Source organism: Periplaneta americana, chromosome 1, assembly GCF_040183065.1.
Source record: "Periplaneta americana isolate PAMFEO1 chromosome 1, P.americana_PAMFEO1_priV1, whole genome shotgun sequence".
NCBI lineage: Eukaryota > Metazoa > Arthropoda > Insecta > Blattodea > Blattidae > Periplaneta > Periplaneta americana.
In genome coordinates this window covers 204,351,505-204,366,775 of record NC_091117.1, presented here as the reverse complement: position 1 = coordinate 204,366,775, position 15,271 = coordinate 204,351,505, and the positions used below count along the sequence as shown (strand labels likewise).

The 15,271-nt window shown below is 37.9% G+C and overlaps 1 protein-coding gene across 1 annotated transcript in view; it reads left to right on the top strand.

The window, feature by feature from the left end:
• The window catches only part of LOC138706594 (WD repeat-containing protein 91-like), a 49,099-nt gene extending 35,046 nt beyond the window's left edge, over nucleotides 1-14,053 (top strand). Inside the window, exon 13 of the mRNA XM_069836092.1 lies at nucleotides 984-14,053. Coding sequence (XP_069692193.1) covers nucleotides 984-1,139 — 156 coding nt within the window. The 3' untranslated portion in view covers nucleotides 1,140-14,053. The remainder of the gene's footprint in view (nucleotides 1-983) is intronic.
• The last annotated feature ends 1,218 nt before the right edge of the window (nucleotides 14,054-15,271 follow it).

The window sequence follows — 15,271 nt, the reverse complement described above, 5'->3', positions numbered from 1 at the left end:
TTTATGTTTAAAAGTTCTTAAATTTTTAAAACCCTTACTTATTGCATTTACGTAATATGATAATAGTATATTATGTAATGAGCCTATAATGATAGTAATTAAGAAGCGAGTATGGATGTTTATGAAACGAGCGCAAGCAAGTTTCATAATTTTCATACGAGCTTCTTAATTACCATTATAGGCGAGTTTCATACGACTTTTTATGCTCGACCATATTTCTAACTTTGAAATTATGCAGATGTATACATAAGTTTAGATTTAAGACCTCTTCTGGCACCACATTATCATAATCATCCTATCACATCATCGGGGTAATGTAACTCCGCCTTCCAGGCGCCCCAATCTCAGAAGTGGGTTACAATTAAGCCACGGCCAGGAGAGAAGATCAGAAATGTCGAAAAGACAACCTGGTGGCATTGGATAAAAAAAAAAACATCTTATTTGTATCTGACAAGATCGGAAGTGACCTTGTTCTAGGTCGTGAATTGTGAGATGTGCGCAGACGCGAAAGTATTGATTTTTTCCGAGGAACAATAATGTCATTGACCTTGATGTAATCCCGTTAAACTTCATATAACCTTGATTATTGAATTCGACATTGAAAAACGAGATGACAAATTGAATTTATTTGAATATTATTTACAATTAACGCTAATTATTATAGTAACAGAACATAACCTTCTGCGACAGTATTGGATTTCCAGCCTCCGTGACTTTTCACTAATTCTTTTTCGATTGCATATCCGAGAATAATCGATACTTGCGGTTTTATAACGGTCATTGGCTGAACACCTGTAAGCTGAGTTGTCATTGGCTGAACACCTGTACTTTAATGAATAGGTGTACTTTAATGACATGCATTAAAGGACTGCTACCAGGTGTATAATTACTACATTTCGGCATGGTCGAGCATAAACATATCTTTGTGATACCAATGCAGTTGTCAATTCAAAATATTTAAGATTGCTTTTTATTGCTTGCAGATATGTGGAAATGGTCTTAATCGAATGCTAGAACTTGGAGGACATCGAAGTCCAACACTTGCAGTTGATTGGGCAATAGCAAATCAGTGTGCAACGTGTGTTACTGCTTCTTCAGGAGATGGCAAGATCAAAGTATCAACGTTGTTGACACCTTAATCTCGTCTTCAAATTGTGAGATGTATGTGGTAAGCAGCAGTGGCAGTGTTCCTAATGTAGTAATTACGTGATGTGACAGTATTATTCTATTGTGATATATGCAGAAGAACGTACCTTTAAACAGAGTGCTGTAGAGATAACTTAGTTTGCTTTTGCCGTCACATTCAGAATGTCTTTTCATCTTGAATTCACAGAGTATATTGTATTCCTCTACTTCAAAAGGTAAAAAATCTTTTTTCTCTCACTTCAAGTTGCTAAGTATTTCCACTTCTGCAGATAAACTTGTTTACCTCATGTTTGAATGACTGTATGAACTGAACTTTATACAATATCCTGTTTGTCATCTGTTTGTGTCTGCAGAATGGTTAATAGTTGATATGAGAGGTTTGGAGGAAAAACCAGGCAGTTCCAATTCAGTACTTTCCGAGATAATGAAGAAAAACTTACCGCCAAACAACAAGCATGTACAGAAGATGTAGGTCCAAAATGCATTATAACTGTGAATGTAATTCTAGGAACTACTTGGTTCTTCCACCAAATGATAGAACATATTTTTTTGTCCTCTGTGCATAAATAACTCAAAAATGAAAAACATTGGAGCTGCCTGGTTTTTCCTCCAAACCCCTCAATTGTTGCCTAAGACCAGGTGCACACAGAATCAGACGTGGCTCTTCATGACGCGACATTTTGCTTTTTAGTGTCTCACAATGCCTCATGATAACTGAACTGCTGGCTGTGTAGCTTTGGGAAACTGGTCTAGGCTAGAAAATGGCATCAGTGAATGAGGCTGTCTGTATCAGAAATTTTATTGTATTTGGTTATTATTTCTTAAGGATGCCTAATATGTCTAAAAATCTATACAGTTGAAAGCACCTTAAAATTAAATACTACTAATGTAGTGCACAAACGTCATTTTGTATGTTTATGATTACTTGATGAGCCACAAAAATTAAATATATATTAACGTTCTTACTAATAAAAACTCTATATACAGACGTTTAACTCTCTTATACTTATACAATGAGTAGCTCGTTTATAAGTCGTGTGTAAATTCCTTACTAATAATCACTACATACGTCGTGTATAACAGTACAACTGTTACACAGCTACGTCATAGTTTCGTCATTACTTCGTTACGAAAGGTAATAGAATATCTGAGGTTCTCTATTGCATCCGGTAGAGCGCTCTAGTGTGGCGTGTAAAGTATCGATAGTACAACTGGCTCTGATTGATTACCACACTATATTTTGATCAAAGAATACAAGCTACAGCAATGTTATTCTAATTATTCTATGCTCTTTGGTTTGTTCTTCTGTGGTTACAAGGCTACCATCATCATAAAATGACAGTCGATACGAATAGCTGTTAGAGGGGTGGCCATTTTTTCTCCATATACAATGTTTAAACCGTTGCTTACGAGATTACACAAGCTGGCACATAGCACTTGAAAAACGAGTCTGAGTGGTTCCCTCGTAATGCCAATTCCGCCGCTCGGAGCGCTGTTCTGCCCTAAATATTCATAGCAGAACACTTAAATGACATTGACATTTAAAGGACTCACCATTGCATATTAAATGCTTCGTACAATATTTTATGGACAATAGACGTAATTTCCAAACTTCTACTCCTCAATTATATTACAATAAAAGGCTGTCATTCTTGATATTAAAACATATTACATATAAACTGAGGGACTGTCTGCTCTGTACTTCAGTTCATACACCAAACATTTCCGGAAATAAATTAACTTGACATCTTACATATACGCACTATAGCTTACCCTTTTCACCTAATATTATTAATATTGTTATTAAATAAGATATTGCAACTAATTAAGGTACTGCATTATCTTTAATTTCCTTGAATTCATAATTAAGCATTTGCAAGAAGGCCTAACTTTTCCCTCTCTTTTTAAAAAAAAATACGAACGTCACAATAACTGAGAAGTATAATTATTGCGCGATTTTTTCTTGCAGTGGTGAAAACATTTCTATAGGCCTACTGATTAATCTATTGAGCATAGTAATAGTAAACGCTGTAGCATTTTAGCGCGTGTAAATATATTTTGAATTAGCATTTATTAAATTAGGAAGTTAGCCTGTAATTTGTGTGATTGAAATGGTTTACTGCTGTGTGCCATTGTGCAAATCGAACCAGAATAAAGAATGTGATTTTTCGTTTCATTGTTTTCCACAAGATGAAGGACTAAGAAAGAAGTGGTGTGTAGCCATTTCTCGCGAAGGGGACAAACCAAGGACTCTTTGGACGCCAAACAAGAAATCGCGTGTCTGCAGCAGACATTTCAAAGAAGCTGATTTTAGCATTAGCACAACATTAAAACGTTTGCTTCCTAATGTGGTACCATCCGTCTTTGATGATTTTCCAAAACATAAACAAAATGTTTCAAACATAAGTAGACGCAACAAAAGAAGGATAACAGAAGTGGTGAATAACATCCATCCTGCTAAGAAAAATAAACCCAATGTTGAACATAGTACATCAGCTTTCAATGAAGCAAATGTTTCAATTGAAGAAATCTGTGAAGCACATAAAAGAACTATAGCCACACAGTGCTCAATTGAAAGTAAAAAAATTTCCAAAGCCATTACATTACAACGTAAAAAAATTACTAGGACAATTCGGAAACAAAATCAGCTTATTGGAAAACTAAGACAGAAAATATGTAATTTAAAAAGCAAGCTATAAAGATACGACCTGTTGGTACTGAGTTCTTCACATAGCAAAACACAGACAATTTTCGAATATAACTTAGCTGAACAAACTTCAAATAACACTGTAATATGCTTGGCATATTTATAATATTCGTACTCAATCAGTAATGCACAATTAATCGAACTATTTTCACGATACACAATGCTTTGTAATGGTACTATTCATCATTTCTTAGGGCAGGGAGGCAAACCTAGCGGCAGAAATTGTCATGACTCACAGAGACCTACTCTCGATCGTGCTATGCGCCAGCTTGTGTAATCTCGTAAGCAACGGTTTAAACAAGGGGTTTCGTTTATATAACTACTGCAAAGCAATTCCCATTGTATAGTTACAGCCTGTTTATACATCCATTGCTTATGCATGGTTTATTAGTAAAGTTTTCTGTCTCAACTCTGCATAAGTCTCGTATAAAAACTGTACATGGTTTATTACTAAGACTATAAACTGTAAATCAATAATGAGTGATAGTATAGAGCAGAGAAGTAGATCTACTACAAATTATTATTATTATTATTCACCTTGTGATTTCATCTCATATTTTGCAATTTCCTCCCATATTTTAGAAACCGCATTATTGTCGTGATATTTTTCCAAAGTCGGATTGTACAGAATGTATCTTTCCTGTACTAAAACAACTATACCTTGACCAAAACTACTTCCGACTTGACAGTTTACAGAGAAGGGGGAGCAGTGTTGTCATGTTGCCCATCTTACGTGTAAGCGAGCGCGCTGCCGATAGAGTGCAGTAATGAATGGCTGATATGAACACATACATTTCTAACCAATTTGTTGAACACTAGGCATTAAAATTTCTGTACATTATTATTTTTATAGTCTATTATAATTAGTGGTGGTGGTGGTGGTGGTATTCTTCAATGTAAATACCGTTAGAAAAGCTTGGAAAGGACTATAAACTTTAAAAATAGGTTTAAATTTAATACGAAGCCTCTACTTTTATGAGTGTCGGTGTTCTTCAATGTAATATTGTTAGAAAGGCGTTGAAAAAATTGTAAACTATAAAAATATGTATGATTAAAAATCTGCACGGCCTTTTTCTCTTCGAATATCGACAACAGTGCTCTTATTAATTTTAACACAAGCAGCACTTCTCATTACGACTTGCGCCGAAGGTAAAAGAGGCCCGCCATTATCTTTTTCCCTCTGAAAATACTCTCTTACATAACACACCATCTCTCACGCTTGACTCTTTAACAGGGCACCACCTTGTACTCGTACAATATTCTTTGTTCTCCGCCTGCCTTTCCTTCCTTCCGACATTGCACAAGCCACCTGTTTAGAAAATCTCGCAGAAACTAGAAAACACACATAGCCACACACTCCACCAATGACAACGAAGATAATACGTGTAATATAATTTAAACACAATAATTATCGATACACTAAAACAATAATACAAGTAAATAATATTTTTAATTCACACAAAGCACGCGCTAACCAGCCAACTCAAAGTCATTCCGGGCACTGTATTCACCACTAGGCCCTGGTATTCACGTGCAACTTGTAAACATAGACACGGCAACACCGTCCCGTTACTATGGTTACGTGTCTCTCGTGATTGGTTGATTTGAATGGTTTCCATGGTAACATGCTAAAGGCGCCATTTGTCAGGTCGGAAGTTGTTTTGGACAGACCATAATTTATCCGCATCAAGCTCCATTCTGAATAATGTACACTACAGAACAATAGATCTGTAGATTGTGAAAGCTTGCAATTTGCTATGGCTATTCAGGTGTACGCAGAACGCTGCAGTCATCAGACTGTCTGCTCATGACCAAGTTCAAGCAACCATCCAATATTGTCTCCTCGCGACCATCGTGTAGTGTTTGATTCTGTGTGCAACCTATCATAAGAAATCAATGGGAGACAAGTACCAACAGACAAAATGTAGCATCACACCGCGCCGCATTCTGTGTGCACCCAGCCTAAGGGATATTGAAAGCCACAAAAAAATATGCTAGTGCTATAAACCAGATTCATAGTGTTACTGTTGGATATCATTTTAACCATTGATCTCCTTTATGGAAAACGTGTTAACATAGCAAACAGAAGTTTTCTTTTAATGTAATTATTTTCATCATCATCATCCTTGCATGTATTGGGCCTAGTGGCCCTTTACAGTCTCTTGCCAATGCTTGAACGGTCTGCCCAAGGATCTCTTGCCCACAGGATGGTAATTTAAAATTTGGCGTGTAATTCTAGAACGAGGCATTCTGATGACATGTGATCTCCAGTTTTGTCTGTATTTCTGTAGGTATTCCGTAATCGGTTCAATCTGCAGTTCTTTCATAATGCCAAAATTTCTAATATGATCCATTCTCGTGTATCCCGCTGTACGACGCATAAATCTCATTTCTGCCACCGTTAATCTTTGTGAATCAATATTACGAATCATCCAAGCTTCACTACCAAAACAGAGCATAGGTCTGGCCAATGTTTTATAAATTCTGGTGCGCGTGTGTTTTTGTACTAAGGTTGGTTTGAATATCTGATTAATTATCCCCATTGCTCTGTTGAATTTAATAATTTTCTCATTCAAATCCTTTTCTTCTTCATATGAAATTTGATAACCGAGATAACTAAAATTTTTTGACTTGTTCGATGATCTTATTATTGATGCATATTTTGCTACGGACTGGTTCCTTTCCTAAAAAAGCCATCACTTTAGATTTGTCAGTTGAAATTTCCATATTGAAACTTTCTGCCATTTGATTAAAGTTGTAAACCAAACGTTGTAAATTATCTTCTGAAGATGCCATAAACACAATATCATCAGCAAATAATAAAGTATCTATTTGGGACAAACGACTTATCGGTATACTTCCATGTGGTTTCAATCTCCATTCCTTAATAATGTGATTCATGTATATTATAAATAATAGAGGAGATGAACTACAACCCTGTCTCACTCCTTGATTTATTCGTTTCCATTCTGAATTATTTTAAATAAGTTTTATGCAAACTTAGAACTATAGTTTATTGTATGCAATACTTTAAATCAAATTCTATCACCATTGGCGGTTCTGATTACTTAAAACTGGGTGTGGGGGTTTGCACATATGTAACTTTTTTTTATTATTTATTTATTTTATTTTTTTATCCGATGCCACCAGGTTGTCATTTGACATTTGTGGTCTTTCCTGGCTTATTGTAACGCACTTCTGAGGTTAGAGCACCTAGAAGACGGAGTTACGCTGCCCCGATGATGATATTATGATAGGATGATTATGAACTGCTAGGAGAGGTCTTAAACCTAAGCCTAACCTAATTTCCAGACCATGGACGTTCACAGGAACATTCCTTACCCTCTACTGCATGAGTTATTTTTTTCTCAAATAACGGCTTTAAAAAATGTGGCATATAATAGGAGGATATACAAACACATGGATTTTAATTATGGTCCATGGTCTGGAATTTAGGTTAAGTTTAGATTTAAGACCTCTCCTGGCACCACATTATCATAATCATCCTATCATATCATCGGGGTAATGTAACTCCGCCTTCCAGGCACCCCAACCTCAGAAGTGGGTTACAACTATGCCACGGCCAGGAGAGAAGACCAGAAATGTCGAAAGACAACCTGGTGGCATTGGATTAAAAAAAAAAACACATGGAACTCATTTATTTTACAAAACAACACCAAACTAATCAATAATATTATAATTTAGGTTTGTTGCCTGAAGGCAACACTGTGCACTGGAACACTATCTCCACTGTACATGACATGACAAATGCAGTGTGCGATTATATTGTAACTTTAAATTCAAACAAGAATGTAACTTTTATTCAAAGCAACAATAATCATTTTCTATAATTGAATGTAAACACTCCCGTCAACAATGGGATTTCCACTCCACACAGTAACACAGTATTCGTTATTGCACTCCACAGACGACAATGACAATTTACTTGGATTATTGAGAACAAAAATGTACTGCTAATCTTAACTAATGTTCACAAAGCACTATTTACAAATCAGAACTGTCAGTTCTCAGTTCACAGTTCGTTTGCCTTGGCTAGTTCTTCTAGCTCATTCACTCGAGTTCACAGTATCTCGAACCCCAGACCTTCAGAGACAGTCCACCGAACTTCGAACTCAGGTCCCCCAACTGCGGTCCACTGCACTTAAACTCAGGACTTCCGGCTCCCACAGTTACGGACACAACTCAAGTCGAACTCTGGTCTCGAAGCTGGCTTCACTGCTACACAAGACTGGCTGGCTTGCTGTCCAGAAACTACAACATTGAAAAAGGCCGCCGTTGCTACAACAAACAATTGAACAGCCAAAATAGAAAATCACAGTTTTAACATAGTTCAATAGGGTGGTCATAGATGGCAGGGGTGTCTTTAATCCGCCACATCCTCTCCACCCTGGTCGATCTCTAGGGGGATGACCATCTGTACAAGTCTGGCCATCCTCTGTCGAAGACGATCCTCCACTTTGTCTTTCCACATTTTTCTTCCTTTACTAGTTGGTGAGGTAAGTAGAACTCATCATATGGCTCACTTTCTAGTGCAACAAGTCCCACATGCCCCTTAGCAATGTAGCCCATTGTCTGAGTATAGTATATTTCTTTTATATGCGCATTTCCTTGCAGTCTCTTCTCTAAGTTGTGGAACCGTCTCTATGCTTTATAGCGATTGGTGGGTGGAATAATTCCCGTCCTTCCTTGGAAGGGAGACTACCTGCAGTTGGTCCTTGAAGGCCTGGAGTATTGCTGAGTCCTTGGAACTGCGTTGTCGATCTTGATTTTCTCTTATCACCAGGGTCTCCAGATCCCAGAATTTCCTGAGCATCTCATCCTTAAGAGGGGACATGTTCTGAGTGGATATAATTCACAATTGCTGATCCCACAGTGATGCCTGGTCGATTTCCACTTAGTATCTAACCAAACTTGGAGGGGATAAGTACCATTGTTGGTGAAATATGGATGGGTGAGCTGTCCTTTACCACCTTTCAGTAGTGATCCCCTCCAATAAGGATCTCGATTGGGAGGGTCATATCCTCGGTGTGATCCTTGGGGTCAGCTAGCTGCAGTTTCTTAGAATGCGCTGGCATTTTTACATCGTGAGGTACTGCTGGCTGCAGAGAGAAGGCATGAGTGCTTTCGAATCCAGTGATACTTGCAGTGGAGTTGGTCCAGATGTTCTTCATCGAAAATCTCACAAGTCTGCATGGACTTGGCGTAGGAGGCAACTCAAAGAATACAATGACTAAGTCTCGACAGTTGACAGCCTCTAGTTTCAGCTCATCCACTATAGATTTGGTGACAAAGCTGGACTGGCTCCCGCTGTCCACCACGCAGTGCGTAAGTTTAGTTAGACCAGTGGGACCCATGACCCATACGTGTGCTGTCTGCAGGTATGTGAAATCCTATTTACGGACATAAATTTTGTCGGGTGAGTTGTTGGCTCAGTAGATCTGGTGTTGCTGCAGATAAACCTGTGGTGAGACAGCTTACAGTGAGTGCACGATGCCTTGCCCTTTCTGCTGCAGTCTCTGAGCATTCCTCAGTCTCTTCATTCACTCACTGGACTACTTTACAATCTTGAGCCCACTGATCACGGGACTCGCAGAACACACAAAAGGGAAAGGGGTCAGGTGCAGACCTGCTCTTTCGCGATCTGGTTCCTGTTTTGGTGTCGGCTCGCAGTGTGGCTGTTGTAGGGATGTAGGCAGAAGAGGAGGTGTCACCACGGATCTTCTGAGTAATCAGGGTGCCATCCACTTCCTCGCCCAAAATTTCCATTAGCTTGAGAATATCTCCCTCTGATAGGTTTTCCCTTTTCACGTGAATTATCCACCGGTGACAGATGTCGTCTGGGAATGCTCGCAGTATTTTAGGCGCGAGGATCCTTTCATATCCGTTGACATCTTCTCCGAGTGCTCGAAGGGCTTGCACCCACCGATGATATTCTATGTATGTAGTGTTCAGTGCTTCAGGAGTAGCAATTCTTATGGGTTTTACATCCTCCAGATAATCTAAGTGTGCTTGAATCATCCGGTTCTTGTCGCCGTAATGCGTCCATAATATTTTCTTTGTCTCCTCATAGGAGACAGGAATTCCGTCAACCAATTGTTTCGGATCATCCTCCAAATAGCCTCAGAGAAATGTATGTTTGTTTATTATAGAGAGGGAGAGGTCCTTATCTATAGATGATTCGAACTGCTCCCAAAATCGTGCCCATGTCTCAATGTCTCCGGAGAACGGTTCGAGCTTGATCGGTGGTAGTTGAACTGAGTGTGTGATCGAGGCTTGTGTTGGTGCGGTTGTGACTGCCTGCTTATCGGGGATACTTGTGTTCACCATTGAGGTTGATCAATTATCCCCAATTCTTTGCGACGCTTCTGTATCGCGCGTTTAGTGGAATCTAGGTATGCCTCACACTTCTCCATGTCATCATCAGGGTTTCCTGAAGCCAGTCACGGAAATATTCAAGATCGTTTAGGCTGGTGTCATCAGTAAATGCATCTAATTCCGTAATGAAACGCGTTTTTGAATGTCATCGAAATCTGTAGGAGGAACAGGAGGGAGCCTGTTTGTCAGTTCACTTGAAAGAAAATCAACATCATTAAAGACATGAGGGTCATATGGAAATATTCCACTTTTCTTAAACCTACTCATGATATATTCTGGGGTCATCTCTATGCTATGGGCAATTCCAACACAGGCTGCTACATCGTAGATGGCTACTGGAGTCCCATATTTCTTAAGAACTGCAGCATTCAAAGCAGAATTGGATACTTTAAAGTAGAAGGGTGCAAAGTGCCAAAATGAAACATTGGAGATAAGATAAAAAAAATGTAGCTATAAGAATAATTGTACACATATTTGTGTCATGTTTTTTTCTACTGATAGAAAACAGCAATAGTACAGTGTTTACTCATTAATAATAGTGGTATGTAAAGACATTATTTCGCCATATTTAATTATATAACACAGATTGTGAAAAGGGTTAAGTAATGGGTACAGTTGCAGCAGAATGGTGCAAAGTCCAATACCTATTTTTTCCTATTCTGGAGCAATTTTTACTCACAGATCTGCCTGTAGAACTGCCTATGCTCCTCATTTGGAAGATAGGGAGTCCTTGCTAGTAGATCTCCCTTCTTTTCCTGTCGTTTTTCAATCAAAGCAAAATCAGAATCGCATTGCAAGAAACTGTGGCCACTGAGAAGGAAACGTTGTTCTATGTGCTCAAATAAACCAATGGCACATGAAAACCATTACACGATTTTTGTTTTCAGCTGCACAGTTATCAGATTCTTCTTGTTTCTTATGTCCATATTCATCAGTTTTAGTACACACGAAGCAATCTCATTGGCACCTCTACTCGCGATGCTTTCATCCCACATACACATGTAAGACTGCATTGTATCACATGCACAAACTCCAAAGTTATAACATGGAAACTGACATCTGTAAAACATTTCGCTGTATGTAAGTTTGGGCACAAAGATGATCTGTTGAAGATCCATTGCATTCTATGATGCAGCTCAATAGGGCACTTACCTTCTGAAACTGAATAGTGCTGGCAACGTAACATCTAAATATCTCGCTTAAGAAACACAAGTGGATGTAGCCTCTTTCATACATCATCTTCCTAGGCACATTGCACTTTTCTGCATAATAATTTCGTTTTCTATGATTTTGGCACTTTGCACCTTTCTACTTTAAAGTATCCAATTATAATGTGCCTTAAATGAAAACAACACTGACACTGAACAGTGTGGTGGAATTGTGAGAATGGTTACCCCACTTCTTTTAGCAAGGTGAATTGCTTCCACTGAGAGATGACTCTCATGATTATCATAGATGAGCAGTGTAGGGCTCTCTGAGGTTGTGCCGGAATGTTTAATAAAATGTCTATTAAACCTCTATAAATAAATTAATTTCATCCATCCTGATTTTGAGGCCAAACCCAAAGATCCGCAAGGAGCACCATGAAGCATGTTTTCTTTGAAGTGCACCCTTGGGAAAATCAGCACTGGTGGAAGTGCCACACCACTTGCGAACACAGTGCAACACATCACGAGAACACTGGTCACTTGGCAAACTCTTTTCTTCTCTTTTTGAGTAACCATACGTGGTTGACTGTCTGGAACAGTTTCTGTACCAGTCTCATCTAAATTAAAAACTCTTGTTCCATTTGCAAAATCTGGATTTCGTTCATAGCATTTCCATAAATTATCAAAGAACACCTTTACGTTGCTTTTGTTGAATGCAGTTGCTATGCTTGGTTGCATGGTTCAGGTTTCCAAATGTTCAGCTCAGGAAGTAGTATAACCAATCCAATCCAGTCATCTATTCTTCTTCCCAGTTTCTTGGCAGTGAAATATTATTTTTTACAGTAATTTGATATGACAATTTACGATACTGTTGGTGTGATACCATAAGCTCTATAAAGGTAAGCGTTCACTACAACATATTGCACTCATCGGGCGAATCCCACGGATCGGAAAAAGATTATCTTTACTGTGATTGTTATGTAACTGCATTCACTACATCGTATCGCACGCATCGGCTCTCGGCAAATCCGTCCACGTTTCTCGGATGCGTGCGATCATGGCCTTCTTTAATAAATCAATTTTAATTGGTCAACTGTTACTATTATGTTGTGCCATGTTCAGTGTCGCGCCAAAATGGCAGACGGAAAACTTATTTCATGTGTAGAAAACTGCGAAGAATTATAAAATTTGAGGCATTCCCTTTACAGTAATCAAGTCGTTTCTTACAGATATATTATGTAAGCAATATCTCTTTAGTTTCTTCCTCTTCAATTAAGATGCATGAAACAACTACAAATTCTTATTCGTTAACATTCATGAATATTAAACCTAACCTCAAAACTTCTCTGTTTTCAGCAATGTCAATATCGTACGTCATATGTTTTAAACAGCTGATACAGAATCCGATGAGACAATGAGGTAGAGCCGTTACAGTGAACACACTGCACTTAAAATATCCGTTGCGTGCGATTCGTACGAGGAGTGCGATACGTACAAGAAGTGCGATACGATGTAGTGAATGCTTACCTTAAGCCTACTGTTGCAGTTACTTGGCTAATAATTCTTCAATATTGCCTGGAATAACTCTTCTCGTATCATATTTAAGTTTCAGTATCACCATAGGATCATCATCATCAGCTTCAAGAATTTGGACCATGTTAGGCCATTCCGACTCCATTAAAAACTGGTCATTCCAGCATCATCTGAACAATTGGCAACAAAGCTATTTGTCCTCTTGCACTCCAATATTTTTCATAGCTATTTTCAAGATGAGCTACTGAGGTACAGATTTTAAGATGATCTAAATCCATTTCTTCTTTGAGTCATATGACAAACAATTTGGAGATTCATATATTCCAATTCTGTGCAAATGCTTGGTGGGACAATCATGTTCTGTGATCATTCTGAATGCTGCTACAGAAGATTTCCCTTGTAAATCAGGAATCACGTGTAGATTTTGATACAGAATGTACCATTTCTTTCCTTGTGATTTGATTATAAAATTTTGATTTTTAATATCTTTCTGTATTAAGTGAATAAGATGCTTTACAGAATTAAATGTAGATTTGTTAACAGGTCTGTAAATGAATAATTTCGAGGGAAAAATTATTCTGGGGCTGGGCATCGAACCCGGGACCTTTGGTTTAATGTACCAATGCTACCCGGGAACTCTACCCGACACCGATCCAATTTTTCCCTCTATATCCACAGACCTCAAAGTGGGCTGACAACCATCAAATAACCAACTTCGAGTTCACACTAACTCTGTGGGACTTAAATTGTGGTTTTCTGTTAACGAACAGTGACGTGTATTATGCAAATCAAGATTTCAGGTATGACTCCCTGTAAAATTGATTTGAATAATTTCGAGGGAAAAATTGTTCCGGGGCCAGGCATCGAACCTTTGGTTTAATATACCAACGCTCTACCAACTGAGCTACCCAAGAACTGTAAGTGGCTGTAATACCCTTAGTCAAAGGATCGACATTTTCGTTTCCCAGAATTCCACAATGAGCTTGAATCCATTGGAAAATTATTCTTTTGTTGAGTGCTATTAGTTTTGAAGAACATCTGAATTATTTCAATTGTTTGAGAAGAAGGATAGAAGTTAGTGACTATTGTTAAAGTAGCCAATTTGGAATCTGTCAATATGATTGCGTAAAATTGTTCATTATAAATAAAAATAACTATTACTGATTGTATCTTGCATTCAGATATTCCCTTCGCAATGCACTGCCTGTTTGTAAGAGCGATACAACTTTTTCTTTCACTTCCAGCCTTGTTCTTTTTCTGTACTTTGCTAGACTTAACTCAGTATAGAAAAGCGAAAATGTTATTGTTGTTTTCTAATGCCAGGCGTTTGACAATAAAGTCATTTGACCTCTTGCACTCCAATATTTTTCAAAGATATTATCATGGTCAGCCACTGAAGCACAGATTTTGAGGTGTTCCGAATCCATACCTTGGTTTGAGTTGCACAATGTGCAGTTAGGGGACTGATATATTCCAATTCTATGCAGGTATTTGGCTAAACAATCATGGCCTGTTGCCAATCTAAATGCAGCTACAGAGGATTTTCATGGTAAATCGGGAATTAACAGAAAAGCGAAAATGTATCTTAAGAACTATACTTGACCTGAGGTGGGATTAGTTGAATGAACGATGTTATGTAGCAAGAAAAAATTATCCCATTAAAAACAATTAAAATAATATTTTTCATGGACATTACTATTAATATCAATTAATCGTGCATCATTCTTCTTTGGGTTATTTAAATCTTAAATTTACACATGGCAGGTTTTGAAACTAACCATTGAAAGTTGAACTAATCCAAGTGGAGTTGTCTGGTTTTTCCCGCATCTGAGTAAGAAATAATGTTCAAAGTGTTCAGAATACTTTAATATCATATGTGAGAGTTACAAGTATACAATTGTCAGTATAACTGCTTTGCAAAAAAATGCAGTGTCAGTATTTTCTACAATGTGTCGTTGCACAGCAACAGTTCCATTCCCAGTTCTTGTAGGATGTCTTCATTTCTTTTATGATTCCATTTAGTGTATCCTGCTGTTCAGTGCATAAACTTCATTTCACTGGCAGTAATTCTATTTTCATCACTTTTTTGTAAGGTCCAAGCTTCACTGCCATAACAGAGGAGAGGTCTAGCTAAGATCTTATACAGATGAGTGCGGGTATGTTTCTGGACTAAAGAAGGTTTCATTATGCTATTGATGATGCCTGCAGATTTATTGAATTTAAAAATTTTTTATGAGATGTCTAGATGAGGTAGAAAGGAAAGCTTGAAACCAAGATAATTGAATTCATTAACCCTTTCTAAAATGTTACCATTTATACAAATTTTGTTTCGTACATGTTC